Below are 16,786 nucleotides of genomic sequence, written 5' to 3' on the forward strand. Positions count from 1 at the left end.
AGCCAGGGCCTGCTATTGATCATTTTTAGATAAAATTTCTTTTCCTTAAATTTTAGAAGGAAGTGTGCAGATTAGGGTAACTTTTCTAATTTCACAGAGTTCCAGTTTCAGTCGTCTCCATGTCTTGTTAAAAAAAAAGATGGAGCCTTAGTCTCTAAGATTTGTGAGTTTTCACGGCTCTGTTCCCCTCTTCCACGTTCCTCTTTGTTCATCTGGGTCCCTAGATGAACAGTTTCGAGATTTCACAGGGACATCAGCCTTCCGCCACCAGCAGAGTGGATTAAGCCATCCCACCATCGGGGGCTCCTGCCTCTCTGGCCCGTGAGTCTTCAGTGAATGCCTGTTGCGTCCTGGGGACTTCAGTCCTTGGGTCCAGAGGACTCGCTCTTTTCCTTCCTCTGCTTCTTTCTTCCTGTATAGACAGCAGCACCATCAGGTCTTGTGAATGGTCTTTCCTCATCTGCTCTTGTGTACTTGTTCAAATTAATAGATTTTATGTTTTAGAACAGTTTTAGGCTTCTAGAAAAATTGAGCAGAAAATACAGAGTTCCTCTATATTCTTCCCCACCTCCCAGTGTCCCCTATTCATCTTGCCAATTTCTGCTTAGATGCCTGCTGTGGTTTTGACTGGCATTGCATTGAGTCTGTGGGTTAGTGTGGGCAGCGGGGACATCTAAACAATACTGAGTCTTCCTGTCCATTGACATGGAATATTCTTCTGTTTGTCTAGATCATTTTTAATTTCTCTCAGCAATGTGGTATAGTTTTCGGTAGACAGATCTTGTACTTACTATGTTAATTTATCCTTAATATTTCATGTTCTTGGATGCTTTTGTCAGTGATTTTTCTTAAACTTCATTTTCCAGTTGTTTTAAAAATGCAGTTAACTTTTGTATCCTTGCCTGTGTCCAGAGACCATAACAGATCAAATTAGTTGTGTGCATGGGTCCTGGGGAGAGTGGACTCAATACGGGCAGGGGTCAGGTGGCGAGAGGGAATCCTCCCAGTGCGCCCAGGACTGCAGGCTTTGCTGGCACGTGGGACTTTCAGTGCCGAAACCAGGACAGAGTGAGAGAAACCGGGACAAGCTGGTCACCCTCCCCTGTCTGGAGGCCTCAGGCTTTCCTGTCGTGAGAGCACAGTCCACAAGCTGGTTTTTGCTGCTTCCATTCTACCAACTGAATGTGTCTTGAGATGTGCCGGTGACGTGCAGAGGGGGCGGCCCAGACTGACGCCAGCTCAGGCCTGGGCCCTGTTTCCCTGTGTGCGTCTCTGTGTTAAGCTCTTTCCTTAACATAGAGCTTTCATGTTTGGGAACTACAGGGCAAAGAAACTTTCCCCTCTATTCTCATCATCCTAAAACAGTCACCATTAGCATTTTAGTATATTTAGTCTGTCATTTTTCTTTGTGCATCTTTAAAAAAATGTATTGGTGTATATTATTGTGCCTGCTCTTTCTCATAACATTGTCACGAGAGTTTTTCTTATCCCCTAAACTACCACACGATCACTGGCCACCATCAGCAAGTGGGCTAACGAGTGGAATGCCAGGCTGTTGGGGCCTCTGAACCACAGGGCAGAAAACTCCTGGGACAGGGTGAGCTGCTAGACAGGAAGGAATACTGAACTCCTACCGGAGGTGGAGGTGGGCTTGAATAAGCACTGAACTGAAGGTTTATGATTGTATTTATATTTTTAAATTGAAAATTATTTTACTTTTTTAATCCTCACCTGACGATATGTTTATTGATTTATGGAGAGAGGAAGGGGGGGATTAGTGAGGGTTGGTAGAGAGAGAGAAAGAGAAAGAAACCTCGATTGGTTGTCTCCCGTACACACTCCCACTGGGGATTCATCCTACAACCTGTCTCTGTGCCCTGACCAGGAATTGAACCTGCAACTGTTTGGTGTGTGGGCTGATACTCCAACCACCTGAACCACCCAGTCATGGTGCCCTGAGAGTTTGTTTAGGCAGCTTTCTCCGTGGTGCTGGAGAATGCCCGGCTCAGGAACCATGCCTGACGTGTTACGTGCCCTCTTTCTGCTGATGCTCCAGCGGGGGTGGTCAACAGCGGGCAGGGGAGTAAGGAAGATGTGCTAGGAGGAGGATGAAAGGCAGTGAAATACTGGGGGGAAGCAAAGGGGACAAGGGCTCCTCTGGAAATTTTAGTCAGGGAAGTACTCTCTGGGGAGGGGTCATCTGCAGTGAGGGCCAGATAAGGATCCAGCCATGGGAAGATTTGGGGAAGAATATTCCAGGAGCAGAAGCCAGCAAGAACAAAGGCCCTGAGGTAGGAGTTAACACAGAGTGTTGTGGAACAGCGCAGGCTCATTGGCCGTGAGAGTGGGAGGGGCCGCAGAGGAGGGCCACGGGCTGTCAGCTTGGTGGGACCTGGCACCGTCTTTGCTCACACGGTCGACCTTGCTCCTGCCTTGCCTGCCTACCTCCCAGTCAGCACCACCCTCTCCGCCATCCCACCAAGTAACGCGTTCTCACTCCTGCCTTCTGCTCTGGGCAGCCAGGGCTCCTGCCCTAATACCTACCACGTGCTCCCTCCACCTGGAATGCCTGCGCCCCCCCCCCCGCTTGCCAGCACGGACACGTGCCAGCACGGACACGTGCCAGCACGGACACGTGCCAGCACGGACACGTGCCAGCACGGACACGTGCCAGCACGGACACGTGCCGGCACTCCCCTCCCACACCGCAGCCCGGCATACACGTGCCCACAAAGGGCCGTCCTCTTGAGCACGCTCTGGCTGCACGGGCTCTGTCCGTTCGTGGGCTGCTGGAGGCCCTGTGGTGCCTCGTACTCAGCAGCTCTTACCAAACACCTGTTGTCACACCAGCGGAAATGAGAAGGGGTGAGACTTTAAGAAGATTTTTATGAAGTGCAGTTTTAAAAGGTAAACAAAGGAACACTCCCACCAAATAACTGCAGCTTTAAAATAATAAGATTTATCCCGAAAAACTTATGTTAAAACTCTCATTATTTGTGGGTATGGTAACATTTTTATTTTATTTGTTTTTTCACTGGTTTCTTACTTGATTTTTAAACCTGTATTCATGTGCTTTGGGCTCTTAGGTCAGGTGCCGATTTTCACAGACAAGTCTTGGGTTTAGTGTGATGTTATTTTTTGGATGTGTTTTTATGTTTCAGATAATACCCTTTTATATTGTGAATGCGACAAATTACTTTGGTCGTATACTTGACAAACATGTGGATCTTTATGCAACTCTTAATGCTGAAATGAAGGAGTATTTTGAGGATGCCAGTAATAAAACTACTGTCGAACAGGTGGAGAAATTTGGACTATATGGATTAGCAGAAAAAACACTTTTTTACAGGTAGAATGTCTTTTACTTCATCTTGAAAAGTTGGGAAGCAGGAGGTAACGTCAGCTGTTACTGAACTCCCAGGTTCCCCTCTGTCCTTGGGCCCTGCTACCTCCCAGGAGGGTCGTGACAGGGTCATGCCCCAGACCCTGCACACAGGCCCACACCTGGGACGTGTCTGACCCCAGGCCCCCAAGCACAGTACATGGGTGATGTGTAGGGTTTATGCACCGGCGGTTACAGAGCCGTCACTGTGTGCTGCACACACACCCATCTTTAACTCAGTTCTCACAAACAGTGTCTCATTACTCCCATTTTACAGATAAGCAAACTGAGCCTTGTGTGAAGTGTCTAAGGTCAGCTCAGTACGTGGCCCAGTGTCCCCACCCTGGCGGTCTGACTCACACGCCTGTTGGCAGCGGCACCTTGGCAGTGCCACACCCACCTACACTTGGTTCTAGCCAGAGCAAGAACCTTGAAGATTTTAATTTGCTACATTAATTTTTAAGGTGTTGTCAAATAATTGACTCTATTTATACTTAGATATAGTTTATATAAGCTACTGCTAAGTAAGCTCTCGACAGCTCCAGTTCTTTTATTTCTAGCATGGAGTCAGGACTCTCACTATATATCTAGCATTTAATGGATGGGTTGAGGCAAAGGTTATTTTCACTTTAGAATCTCTGTGTTAAACCGACTCCCCTGTTGTTCTCCAGAGTCCAAGTGCTGGAGATGGGCCAGGAAGAAGACCACTGGGCCCTGGGTAAAATCCTGGTGAAGTTTATAGATGAAGGCAGGACTGGCCTCGTGGCCAGAGATCAGCTGCTGCATCTCCCGGAAAGTCTCCGCCCCCTGCCCCCCCAGGCAGTGGAGTTCGTTGTTTGTAGAGTGAAACCTGCCGATGGTGAAATTGAATGGAATCCAAAGGTGAGTTGTTCGGGCTTTTTTTAGTTTGTTGACTTCTAGAATGAGTTTACCCCAGAATGTACACAGAACTGTGATTTATCTGAATTTAGAGTACTGAGTTTGGGTAAAATGCTTCAGGTTCCTGAGCGGTGGGAGCGCTGTCCACGTGGCTCCCGCAGGGGTGGGCGCGCACTCACCTGGCTGAGGACCAGGCGCCCCTGTCTGCCAGGTGCCCCTGTCTGCCAGGTGCCCGGTGCCTTATCATCAGCGCTCACAGACTTAGCGCTGGTGTAAAATATGTGTTGTGATAAAATGAACTGGCCGTCAGCTTCAGGAGAAGAAACAGTATAAGCACCTACAAATGGGTCCCCCTGCCAAAGGGGGACATGGGTGATGCCACTTTGTGGAGAGGCCCGGTAAGTCCACTGGGATTGGGAGGGTGGATAAGGACAGAGTCCAAAAGGCTCCAAAGGAAGGGACATTTCCTCGGGGCCCTTTGGGATAGGTAATTAGGATGTCCCCAGGTAGACCGGCTGGGGCACTTAGAGCAGAGAAAACGACACGGGCCGTGGCGGGAGCACGGAAGAGTGGCCATCGTGGGCTCGCGTGGCTGCTCAGGGTGGGCTAGAGGCCTCCGCCCCCCGCCCGGTGGAAGCCCGACAGGCAGCCTCGGCGCCAGGGCGGTGAGTCCTGATTCTCAAGGGAAGGTTAGACTTTGTACAATCGGATGAGTAGACTATGAAGTAAGTTACTGTGGTTGGCAAGGTAAAAACAGTTCAGCCTATGCACAGTGTTGCACGTTATGCGGGATACACAGGTGACTGTTCCCACAGTGAAGGGTGGGCGTGCAGCTTTCCTGCAGTGGGTTTAGTAAACATCGCCTTTGTTAAATAGCAGGCTTGTTTCTTCGTGGGGAGTACTTCCTGAGGGTCCTGTGTGCGGTGTCACGTGTGTTCTGGGGATGCGGCCAGTAGCAAGAAAGTCGTGTCCGCACCTTCGGGAGACATTCGGCCTGTCGGGATGGCCAACCCACAAGTGTTTGTGGAAGAGGAGCCCTCCGTAGAGATGGGGGAAGTTCTCCTGCATGTGTTCTTTCAGATTAACTCATAAAGTTGAAGGGAGGTGGAAATAATCCCATCACAGTGAGCCAGCTCCCTTCCGCCTGGCTTGACCAGATTGAGGTGAGCCTGAGGGAGCACTCAGGCAGGGCTCCCCTGTGGCGGCCCTGCTGTGGGGACAGCCCTGCGCTTGGGAAGGGCACAGGAACAGTGCCAGGGCCCTCCGTTCCAGGTCCCTGGTGCATAGCAGCACCGGTGCCTTCTTCCCCGGTGCAGCACGTGGACTTCACTCCCACTGAGCCCCCAAGGAAATGAACACCCACACCTCAGAGGCAGGTGGACAGTGAATGGAGGAGGTGGGGACACCTGTCCACGGGGGGAAGCGCGCAGAATTAGGAGTCCAGAGGCGTGGACCTGTTCTGGGAACTCACCTTTTGCATCTGTTCTTGTCAGACTCCACTGTCAGTTACCCTCGTCAACAAAAGGGGCCGTGGCCTGAGTAACCTGCCTCCTGGGATGGGGGGAGGCTCTACTGAAATACGTGGAAGAGTTTTTTGCAAAACTGTGTAGCAGGCACAAAATAAGGTGTTATGCTAAAGCTTCAGATCAGTTACTTCAGTGTGTTTTTCAGGTTACTAGGTACATTCATCACAAAATTATTGGAAAATTGCATGATGCAAAAGTGGTATTGGCTTTAGGAAATACAGTTTGGATTGATCCAATGGTAAGTATATATAGTTTTCTTAAAAAGAAATTTGTGTGGGCCTCTGGGGTAATCTAAACTATTTTAACCTGTTGTTTGAATAACTTCTACCTCGCATAAATGGAGGCTTATTTGGGGGGGAGTCTTTTACACTGTAACCCAGCACTAACAGGTGTGTGTGTGGGTGTGCGCACTCTCACATTCGCACGCTCACACAGCCAAGACAGGAGCTCCATGGCACTGTCCTCACTGTGTGCGGCAGTCTGTGATGTTTACAACCCTGTTCTCTCCCACTTTCCAAGTGTTGGCTGTGCGTCATTCGGTGGGTTTTGCAGCTCTCTGTCCACATGGGAGGGGAGGCCTGGGCTTGGGAACGGTCCTGCAGCAGCACAGCCGTCTATCTGTCCTGTGTTATAAATGAGCTTCACGTCCCAGCACACAGTTGGTGATGCTTGGGAGTTCCAGTCCCTGGCCTTTCAAAAGTAGGTCTTATCAGCCCTGACCACTGTGGCTCAGTTGGGGTGCCATCCCATAACCAAAAGATTGTGCGTTTGATTCCCTTCCAGGGCACATACCTAGGTTGCAGGTTTGATCCTCGGTCTGGGTGCCTGTGGGAGGCAGTCAGTCCCTGCTTCTTTCTTGCATCGATGTTTCTCTCTCTCCCTTCCTCTTTAATGCAATGAAAAAAAAATGTCCTCAGGTGAGGATTTTAAAAAAGGTTTTATTATGTTCACAGTTTCTATTTCATTCAGTCACCAAAAATTGAGTGCCTACCGTGTGCTAGGTAGGACCTCTATGGGCACTTGGGTTCCATTTGTGGACACAGACTCCTATCCCGTGGAGCTGACACAGGGAGGGGTGCGGGAGGTGGGCTGTGAGACCAAGACGTGGAAATAAGGGGTCTCCATGCACCCCCTCTATGCCAGCACCATCTCCCCTCTTCCCGGCCGCAGGAACAGTTACAGTTACAGTTATTGGCAGGACTGAGAGGACTTCAGTTCATAAAAATTTCTGCAGCAGATTATATTTGTAAGATTGGAAACATCTTAAAACTTTAAAAGGAGTTTGGGATGGATGTGAGATTTAAGAGTAAGAGGAGAAACGATTTTCAGAAAAGAAGGTAGAGATTACTAGTTGGTGCTGTGATAGTCAGTATTATGGTTCTACTTTATTGGAGAAAATGGAAACTTATTAACTAAGAGAATGAAGCAGAAAGAAAAGAAAAAAAAGAAAACCCACCCCCTGGCAAGTGTGCTTCTGCAGCTGCAGCCCGGCCGTGTTCTCCACCCAGACCAGCTGGGTCCCCAGTGGGAGAGGAGCAAGGCCCTTCCCAGGTGGGGGCACGTTCCCAGGGTTCTCCGCGGGTGGCGCCCGGCCCACCCTCCCCGTGCCACCGAAGGGGTGCCCAGTCTGGGCGCGCGTCTCCCGTCAGCAGGAATCAGACTGTTGCAGATGTCGTGTTTTACTTAATTTTATATAAATAGAGGTGGTATGAATGTTTTGGTTGCAGAAAAGACAGGGGAGGACACTGTCCAGAACACAGGATTGGGGCTTTGGCAGAGAGCCTTTCCGGGCACCCAGAGACCCCGAGCGCTGGGGTCTTCCTTGTTGAGAGACGTGCGAGTATTGGAGCAAAGACCAGAGAAAATCTGAGACGCATATGTGGTTACAGAATTACAGACTGGTCTTGTCTAGGGACTCGGTTCCAGGAGTTGCCCTCGGCCCCAACCCCGACCTCACCGTACTGCGGCAGGTGGGCCTGGGCTCTGGAAGATTCTAACAGAACCTTGGTCACCAAGTGGACCAGATGTGAGTGGGAGGCCTGGGGCGCTCCGCGGCACCTGCCCGCCAGCATCAGGCACAACAGGGCTGGGCCAAGGGGCCGTGTGGGTGTCCTTGGGATTCATCTGAAGTTCAAAGTTTGGGTCCTCAAAATGTATTTTTTTTCTTTGATTCAAGGTGCACATCACGAAACTTTTAAATTTGAAAACTTCTGTCATTGATTACAATGTTCGAGGTGAAATTTTGTCAATGGGAATGGGTGTTGACAATTCAGAACATATAGAACAACTGAAGAAATTGTACGAAGGAGCTAAAATGCCAGCTGTTGAAGAAAGTCTAAGCCAGACCCTGTAAGTAGATTTTTGTCTCCCTTTTGGCAGAGCTGTTCTGTGGAAGTACATCTCAAAGTGTTAAAGAGATTTCTTTAAAGTAAATCATTTAAGGAGTGTCCACATTCCCATCATCCAGATCCAGTCATTACCAAGATTTTGGGAATCTTGCCCCGGATGGTGTAGCTCAGTGGATTGAGCGCGGGCCTGCGAACCACATGATCTCGGTTCGATTCCCAGTCAGGGCACATGCCTGGGTTGCAGGCCAGTTCCCAGCAGGGGACACACAAGGGGCAACCATACCTTGATATTTCTCTCCTTCTCTCTTTCCCTTCCCCTCTAAAGATAAGTAAATAAAATCTTAAAAAAATAAAATAAAATAGGAGAAAAAAAGATTTTGGGAATCTTGTTTTATCCAGACTTCAGTCGCCACCTGTGTCTGTCTTACAGAATGAGTTCTGTTAGCGTTCTGTTGGCAGCTAGCACGTATACAGAAAAGTGCACACACCGTAGGTATAGTTGGGTGAGTTTTCTGAGCCCAGGAACCAGCCCCTGATCAGAAACAGGACTCAACACAGGGCCAGCTTGTCCCTTCCCAGTGGCGGTGCTCTCCCAACACGGATGGCTCTTTCCTGACTTGTCCTCTGAACGGAATCATGCAGCGTGTCTCTTCTGTATCTGGCTTCTGTAGCTCAGCATCATTTGTGAAACCCGTCTGTATTGTGCAGGTAGCTGTAGATTATAAATTCTCATGGCTGCACTGTGTTCCATTGTATGAACACATTTTAATTTATCCACCCGTTCTGCTGCTGATGGGAGAAGTTCCCAGTTCAGGGCTACACCTGGTGGCCCTTTAACCAGTCCCCTGCATGTGTTTTGGTGCATGTACGAACGAATTTCTGATGGAAGAGAACTGCTGGGTCATTGTGAGAGCCACTGCCCACCAGTTTCCCAGATTGGCTGTACCAGTTTCCTCTTCCACCAGCAGTATAACGACTCCGAAGGTCACTCTGAGAAAGGTCCTGTCAGGTGCAGAGCAGGGCGTGGAGCAGGCCCAGTGTCAGGTGCGGCGGGGGGAACAGTTCTGGGGTCGGATCTTGTTGGTCCCGAGCAGGCCCAGTGTCAGGTGCGGCGGGGGGAACAGTTCTGGGGTCGGATCTTGTTGGTCCCTGTGGTCTTGCAGGGATTGGGCTCCCACTCTGAGGAAGTGGAATGGTGAGAGGGTTTTGAGCAGAGAAATAATCAAAAGATTCTTGGCTTCTGTGTTGAGAATAGACTGGAGTCAGGGACAAAGGCTATGCCGAGTAACAGGCAGGGTGAGACAGTGGCCCAGACTTGGGTAGTTTTGTGGAGGTGGTGAGAAGTAGCTGGTGATAAGTAGTGAGCACGGCCGTGGTCCCATGGAGTCTTGTCAGCGGTTCCTAGGTGTGGAGAGCTAGGATGCTGGAGGAGGGCCTTGAAGGAGTGAGTATGAAGGTCCCAGGACTAAGCCTTGGGCCTTTGGTGTTGGGAAGTGAGGCAGCTGTCAGGACACAGACAGGAGCCCAGGAAGAGAGCAGCCCATGGCAGAGAAGGAAGTCTGGGAGAGGGGTGGCCAGGGTGGCCAGAGGGTATGCCAGAGGGCAAGCCTCGGGCTGTACAGAGCTGCTAAGAGGCCAAGTGAGGCACAAACTGGGAGCTGACAAGTGAATTCAGTGATGCGACCATTGGTGACCATCTGGAAAGACTAGGGAGATTTCAGAAACACGCCACAAATATGAAAATACTTCATAGTCTAAAGATTTTGGGGTTTCCTATCTCTTTTTTAAAAATTTTATTTATTTATCTTTAGAGAGGAAGGGATAGAGAGAAGGAGAGAAATATCAATGTATGGTTGCCTCTCGTGAGTCCTCTGCTGGGAACTGGCCTGCAACCCAGGCATGTGCCCTGACTGGGAATTGAACCGGGGTCGTGTGGTTCGCAGGCCTGCGCTCAATCCACTGAGCCACACCAGCCAGGAGGGTTTCTTATCTTAATAAAACCAGGTACCTAAGAGATTCGGATACATGTTGGTTTCTACACACATTCAGGAAACAAATTGCTTCATACTTATATGAGAGTCTTTTAAAAATGAAGGTGTCAAATGAAAAAGAATTCAGGCCAAGGTGGAGGTGTGGGTAGATACTCTCCTCCTCCTCGCATAACCAAAAGAAGGAAACAACAAGTTTAAAAACAAAAACAACCAGAACTGCCAGAAAATCGAACTGTATGGAAGTCTGACAACCAGGAAGTTAAAAAGGAAACATTCATCCAGACTGGTAGGAGGAGCAGAGACGGGCAGCCAGGTAAACAGAACATGCAGGCAAGATGGCGTCTGATGGACTGGCAGGTCCCACATTTGTGTATAGGTAAACTGGGAGGAACAACTGGGAAGTGAGACAGACCATGTAACCCAGAGTTCCAGAGCAGGCTAACTAAAGCCTCAGAACCTCTGGCTGTAAAAACCTGTCGGGGTTGTGGCAGCAGGAGAAACTGCTAGTCACTTGAAAGCAGGGCAAGAGCCAAGTCAACAGCCTTGTTTTCTCTCTGACCCCTCCTACACACACAGCGCCATAAAGCAGGTTGCCCCACCCTGACGAATACGTAAGGCTCTGTCCCTTACAATGTAACAGGTAGGCTGAGACAAAGAAATATGGCCCAAATGAAAGAACAGATCAAAGCTCCAGAAAACGTCATGAAGAGATGGCCAACCTATCAGATGCAGAGTTCAAAACACTAGTAATCAGGATGCTCACAGAAATGGTTGAGTATGGTTGCAAAATGAAGAAAGAAATGAAGGCTTTGCAAAGTGAAATAAAGGGAAATGTACAGGGAACCAACAGTGAAGGGAAGGGAAATAGGACTCAGATCAACGATTTGGAACAAAAGGAAGACATAAACATTTCAACCAGAACAGAGTGAAAAACAATAATTCAAAAAAACGAGAGGCTTAGGAACTAAGGAACTTCTGGGACAACTTTAAATGTTCCAACATCTGAATCATAGGGGTGCCAGAAGGAGAAAAGGAAGAGCAAGAAATTAAATGCAATTAACAAATTGCATTTTTTAAGTAAGTTTCAATTTTTAATTGAAAAAATAATGAAGGAGAACTTCCCCAATCTGGCGAAGGAAATAGACATACAAGTCCAGGAAGCTCATGGGGTCCCAAACAATTTAGGCCCAAAGAGGAACACACCAAGACACATCAGAATTAAATTACCCAAGAGTAAAGATAAGAGAGAATCTCAAAAGCAGCAAGAGGAAAGGACAGAGTTACCTACAAAGGAGTTCATGTAAGACTATCAGCTGATTTCTAAAAAGAAACCTTATAGACAAGAAGGGGTTGGAAAGAAGTATTCAAAGTCATGAAAGGCAAGGACCTACATCCTGTAGAGCTACATCCAAGATTACTGTATCCACTAAAGCTTTCATTTACTGGAAAATGAAAGTGCTTCCCAGATAAGGTCGAGTTAAAGGAGTTCATCATCACCAAGCCCTTATTATAGGAAATGTTAAAGGGACTTAGCTAAGAAATAGAAAATTAAAAAATTATGAACATTAAAATGACAATAAAGTCACAACCATCAACAGCTGAACCTTCACCAAAACAAACTAGAAAATTAAAAAATTATGAACATTAAAATGACAATAAAGTCACAACCATCAACAGCTGAACCTTCACCAAAACAAACTATGCAACTGGAACAGGAATGTCAGAAATGGAGATCACATGGAGGGTTATCAGCAGGGGGGCAGGGGGGAGAATGGGGGAAAAGTTACAGGGAATGAGACACATAATTGGTAGGTACAAAATAGACAGGGAGGTAAAGAATAGCGTAGGAAGTGGAGAAGACAAAGGACTTACATGCATGACCCATGGACATGAACTAAGGTGGGGGAATGCCGGAGGGGTGGGGGTACCAGGAGGAGGGGAATAAAGGGGAGACAAAAATTGTTCGACTGTAATAGCATAATCAATAAAACATACTTTAAAATGAAATCAGTTTAAAAATAATAAAAGCGAAGATGTCGTTACAGCTTAGGAGATTTAATCAGAACTGGGATTCGTCGGTTACCTGAAACACAGCTCTGGAGCCCCAGCTCCGTGCAAAGCACTCTGCTGGTAGCTGTACACACTTCACTGTGTGGTTGCGCAGGGGTATCACACGCCTGTGGTCATACATACAGGTAGAGAGAGGTGCGGGCTACCACAGGGGTCTGCAGAGGCAGCGCTCCTGGAAGAGAGACTTCATTTCGGGAGCTGGACTGGGGCACTGAGGCAGTAATCTGGATCAGAAGCCAGGGGAGGAGAGGACGGATCCTGGGGACCTGGAAGATCTGGAAGCCACAGGGCTTGGTGACTGACAGACATGGGGGAGTGTGATTCCATAGCCCTGCGCCCTGGTGACTGACAGGGTTCTGGCCTGGTTGGCAGTCCGAGGGTGTTGTCTGGAAGCAGCTAACCCCTTGGAGAGGTGGAAACAAGGAGCCTGTTTTGGACCTGTTAACATTTTAGTTGCTCAAACTGTGAGCCTGACACTCGGGACAGCACTGGGGGAAGGCTCAGGTTTCCAGGTGTTGGAAGAGTCTTAACTTGGTTAAGTGCGTGAGAGGGAAGGACAGAACCCGGTAGATGAGGGTCCAATGAGGAGGTCGGAGCCATGGTGGGGGAAGAGAGGAGTGATGGGGGGCGTTCCAGGTGGTTGGACGTGAGGCACTGCCATCCCCTGTTTGGGCAGTGCCACGCCACAGGAGTCATGCATGTTGGTCAGGCCCCCTGGAGCCTCACACAGACCCTGCCCATGGCAGGGGTGCACGCAGGTGCACCATGTCTGCACAGGTTTGCCCCTTTAGGCTGGACCTCTCAGAGGGTGCATGGAGGATGGACTATGTTGTCACCCACGAGGGCAGAGTTTGAGTGGCTGGCCACCACAGTGAGAGGGAGATTCATCACTGTGTAAACTTTCATATTTATTAAACCCCATGAATGTCACTACCTGCTCAGAAAACCAAAAGAGAAGCACAATTTAAAAGTTGTACAGAAAGGAGGCCATCAGTCCTCTAGGGAGCAACTCTGTGTATTCGGAACAGCACAACAGAGGGCAGGAAAGTGAATTTAGTAGGCTTCCGTGTGTTTGAACCTGCACGTGGCTGTGAGATGGGAAGTTGCAGGGGCAGTATTTGCTTTCTCAGACCAAGGCTTTCTAGAAGCAGACCCACACTGGTAACGGGGTCCTTCAGAAGAGGGGCTAAGGGACAGGGGCAAGGAGGGAAGGAGGTGGCTTTCACTTTCTGCCCTTTTATCCTCTTCGAAGTGTGTGGCAGTCTGTGTTATTCTCAAAGTGAGATGGTTTGAAAGGGAACTTTCGTTAGTAAATTTGTTAACCCATTTATCTGATAATACGTATCAACCCTCCACTCTGTGCTAGAGGCCAGGGGCGCAGCACAAACAGCCAGATGCCCTGCCCGTTGTCCGGGACTGCATCCCCCAGTCTCTGTGGCTCTGACTTCTGGCAGGGAGCACGTCAGGACCACTGGTGGCCGGCTTCTCTCTCCTGGCCGGCAAGTCCCTGCAGAGAGCCTGAGTGCACCTCCCTCCTTCGAGGTAACCTCCACCCCTTCTCTGCAGAGGGCCTCTGTCGGAAGACGCTGCAGGTCTGCGAAGCACACAGCAGGCGGATGGGGACGAGGATGCAGACGGGGGCTCAGAAAGACGTGCTGATTCGGAGACAGACACAGAAAACCAAAAGCATGGTTGGTTACTTAAAAGATGGTTAACAGCATCATTAATTCTTAGAAATTTTCTAACGAGTAGGCTTTCCACTTGTAGATGGATTACAGAGAAGATGACCTAACCTGGTATTACCCAGCTTCCTATTTTTGACAGGCTTGCAGTGTTTTTTTCTTTTTGGAACCTTTTTTCATTTTTATTATTTGAGGTATAATGTTCATCCAGGAAAGTACACATCTTAAATGCACATCTCATGAGATTTTTTTTACATATGTATATGTCCATTAACCAGGTCAAGCTACTGAATATTTCCAGAACCCCGCAGCGTCCCTCAGGCATCTTCCCTGCGTGCAAGCTCCCCCAGCACCCTGTTCGGGCTTCTGTCCCCATCAGCTCTGTTGGCGTGGAAGCACACAGTGTACGCTCTGCGGCTCCCTCAGTCCGCGGCGTGACTGGACTCATCCGGGTCCCTGTGTAGCAGTGGTGCCTTTTCATTGTGGAGTGTGCTCTGTGGTACAGCTGTACCACACTTGATCACCTCACTATTGGTGGGTGTTGAGGTTGTTCCCAGTTTTTGAGTATTGTTGTTCAAGCTACTATGAACATTCTTGCCCACATCTTTGGGCGGAAGCTTCAAGTATTTCAGGTTGAGAAATTTGGTGGCATTTTTTAGGGAAGGTTATGTTTAGTACCGCTCCTGGAGTGTCCTGCCTCCTGTTCCGGGGGTTGTCTTTAATGGGCCCTTGCCCCTGAGGGGAGCGGAGGGGCCGGAGCATTGGCATCCTGCTGCCACCAGGGGTAGTGCGAACGTGTCTCGGAGAGTGACCTTCATTTCCCGGTTGTATAATTGTAATGTTTGTCAAAACTCATATTTTATTAATTTTACTAAGTGATGTACATTTTAATTTTTTCTAACTATTCTTTTTTAAAATATATTTTATTGATTATGCATTTCAGTTGTCTCATCCCTCGTTCATTCCCCTCCACCCTGCATACCCGTCCCCCACCACCACCACCCTTTAGTTCATGTCCATGTGTCACAAGTTCTTTGGCTTCTACATTTCCCACACTACTCTTGCCCTCACCCTGTGTGTTTTCTACCTATCACCTATGCTACTTATCCTCTGTACCTTTACCCCTCTCTCCTCCCACTCCCCTGTTGCTAACCCTCCATGTGACCTCCATTTCTGTGACTCTGTTCCTGTTCTAGTTGTTTGTTTAGTTTGCTTTTGTTTTAGGTGTGGTTGTTAATAACTGTGAGTGTGCTGTCCTTTCACTGTTCTTATTTTTTATCTTCTTTTTCTTAGATAAGTCCCTTTAACGTTTCATATAATAAGGGCTTGGTGATGATGAACTCCTTGAACTTGACCTTATCTGGGAAGCACTTTATCTGCCCTTCCATTCTAAATGAAAGCTGTGCTGGATAGAGCAATCTTGGCTGTAGGTCTTTGGATTTCATGACTTGGAATACTTCTTTCCAGCCCCTTCTTGCCTGTAAGGTCTCTTTTGAGAAATCAGCTGACAGTCTGATGGGAAGTCCTTTGTAGGTGACTGTCCCCTTATCTCTTGCTCTTCTAGAATTCTCTCCTTCATTTTAATCTTGGCTAATGTAATCATGATGTGATTACATTAATCATGTCATTACACCAATCATGATGCCTTGGTGTGTTCCTCTTTGGGTTCACCTTCTTTGGGACTCTCTGAACTTCCTGGATGTCCTGGAAGTCTCTTTCCTTTGCCAGACTGGGGAAGTTCTCCTTTATTATTTGTTCAAATAAGTTATCCACTCATGGCTGTTCCTCTTCCCCTTCTGGTACCCCTATAATTCGGATGTTGGAACATTTAAAGATGTCCTGGAGGTTCCTAAGCCTCTCCTCATTTTTTTGAATTCTTGTTTCTTCCTTCTTTTCTGTTTGGTTGGTTGTTTCTTCCTTCTGGTCCATTCCATTGATCTGAGTCCCAGTTTTCTTCCCATCACTATTGGTTCCCTGTGCATTTTCCTTCATTTCACTTAGTGAAGCCTTCATTTTATCATCTAATTTGTGACCCAAATCAACCAGTTCTTTGAGCATCCTGATCACCAGTGTTTTGAATTGTGCATCTGATAGGCTGGCTATCTCTTGGTCATTTAAAAGTATTGGCTCTGGGGCTTTGATTTGTTCTGTTTGAGCCATTTTTTGGTCTTGTCTTGCCTGTTATGTATGAGGGGCTGAGCCTTAGGTGTTCACCAGGGTGGGGCAACCCAGTGGCCGGGTTGTGACACTGTATGTGGGGGCGGGGTCCGAGAGGGAACAGTGGCACTTGTTGCGCTCTCTCTCGGATTTTGGTCCCCTCGGCCGCTTCCCACAAGCAAATTGGGCCCTTCTGGTGCTGGTTCCCAGGTGGGTGGGCTTGTGTACATTCTTTGTACATTCTTGTGTACGATCCACCCCCATGCGTCTCTCCAACGAACCCTCCTGTGAGGCTGGGAGTCTCTCCAGGCACCTTTTCAATCAGTGCTTTAGGCTTTATTTCTCATCGCTAAGTCCCTGGGTTGCACGGTCTGTCTTGCTGCCCATTTTTGCCTAGTTTATGCACTCCACCTGCGCTCCCAGGTCTGCCAGCCACCGCCTTTTCCTGCCGTGATCCCTCTCCTCTGGCCACCGACTCTGCCCCTCTTATCGGCCTGGTTGACTGGTTGTTGGGCTTCTGTACAGTACAGTTTTCTGTCTGTTTTGGTTGTGTTTTTGTTTCTAAATCTTTGTTGTCCTTAATTTTGGTTGTGTGAGAAAGCACAGTGTTTCCACCTATGCCTCCATCTTGGCCGGAAGTCCCCTTTTCTAACTATTCTTTGCAACTGTATAATTATTCTTTACAACTGTATGCTTGGGTTACTATGAAATGTATACTCTTCGGGAGTACCTCCTCAGCTAAAAGTTGCAT

The 16,786-nt window shown here is 48.3% G+C and overlaps 1 protein-coding gene across 1 annotated transcript in view; it reads left to right on the forward strand.

The window, feature by feature from the left end:
* TDRD12 (tudor domain containing 12) overlaps positions 1 to 16,786 on the forward strand; it is a 79,805-nt gene that overhangs the window by 61,708 nt on the left and 1,311 nt on the right. Inside the window, exons 22-26 of the mRNA XM_037030819.1 lie at positions 3,162 to 3,349; positions 4,054 to 4,264; positions 5,933 to 6,025; positions 7,964 to 8,136; positions 13,763 to 13,887. Coding sequence (XP_036886714.1) covers positions 3,162 to 3,349; positions 4,054 to 4,264; positions 5,933 to 6,025; positions 7,964 to 8,136; positions 13,763 to 13,887 — 790 coding nt within the window. The remainder of the gene's footprint in view (positions 1 to 3,161; positions 3,350 to 4,053; positions 4,265 to 5,932; positions 6,026 to 7,963; positions 8,137 to 13,762; positions 13,888 to 16,786) is intronic.

The sequence above is a fragment of the Sturnira hondurensis genome, unplaced genomic scaffold (assembly GCF_014824575.4).
Source record: "Sturnira hondurensis isolate 20B ecotype Veracruz unplaced genomic scaffold, ASM1482457v3 Scaffold0020884, whole genome shotgun sequence".
Lineage (NCBI taxonomy): Eukaryota > Metazoa > Chordata > Mammalia > Chiroptera > Phyllostomidae > Sturnira > Sturnira hondurensis.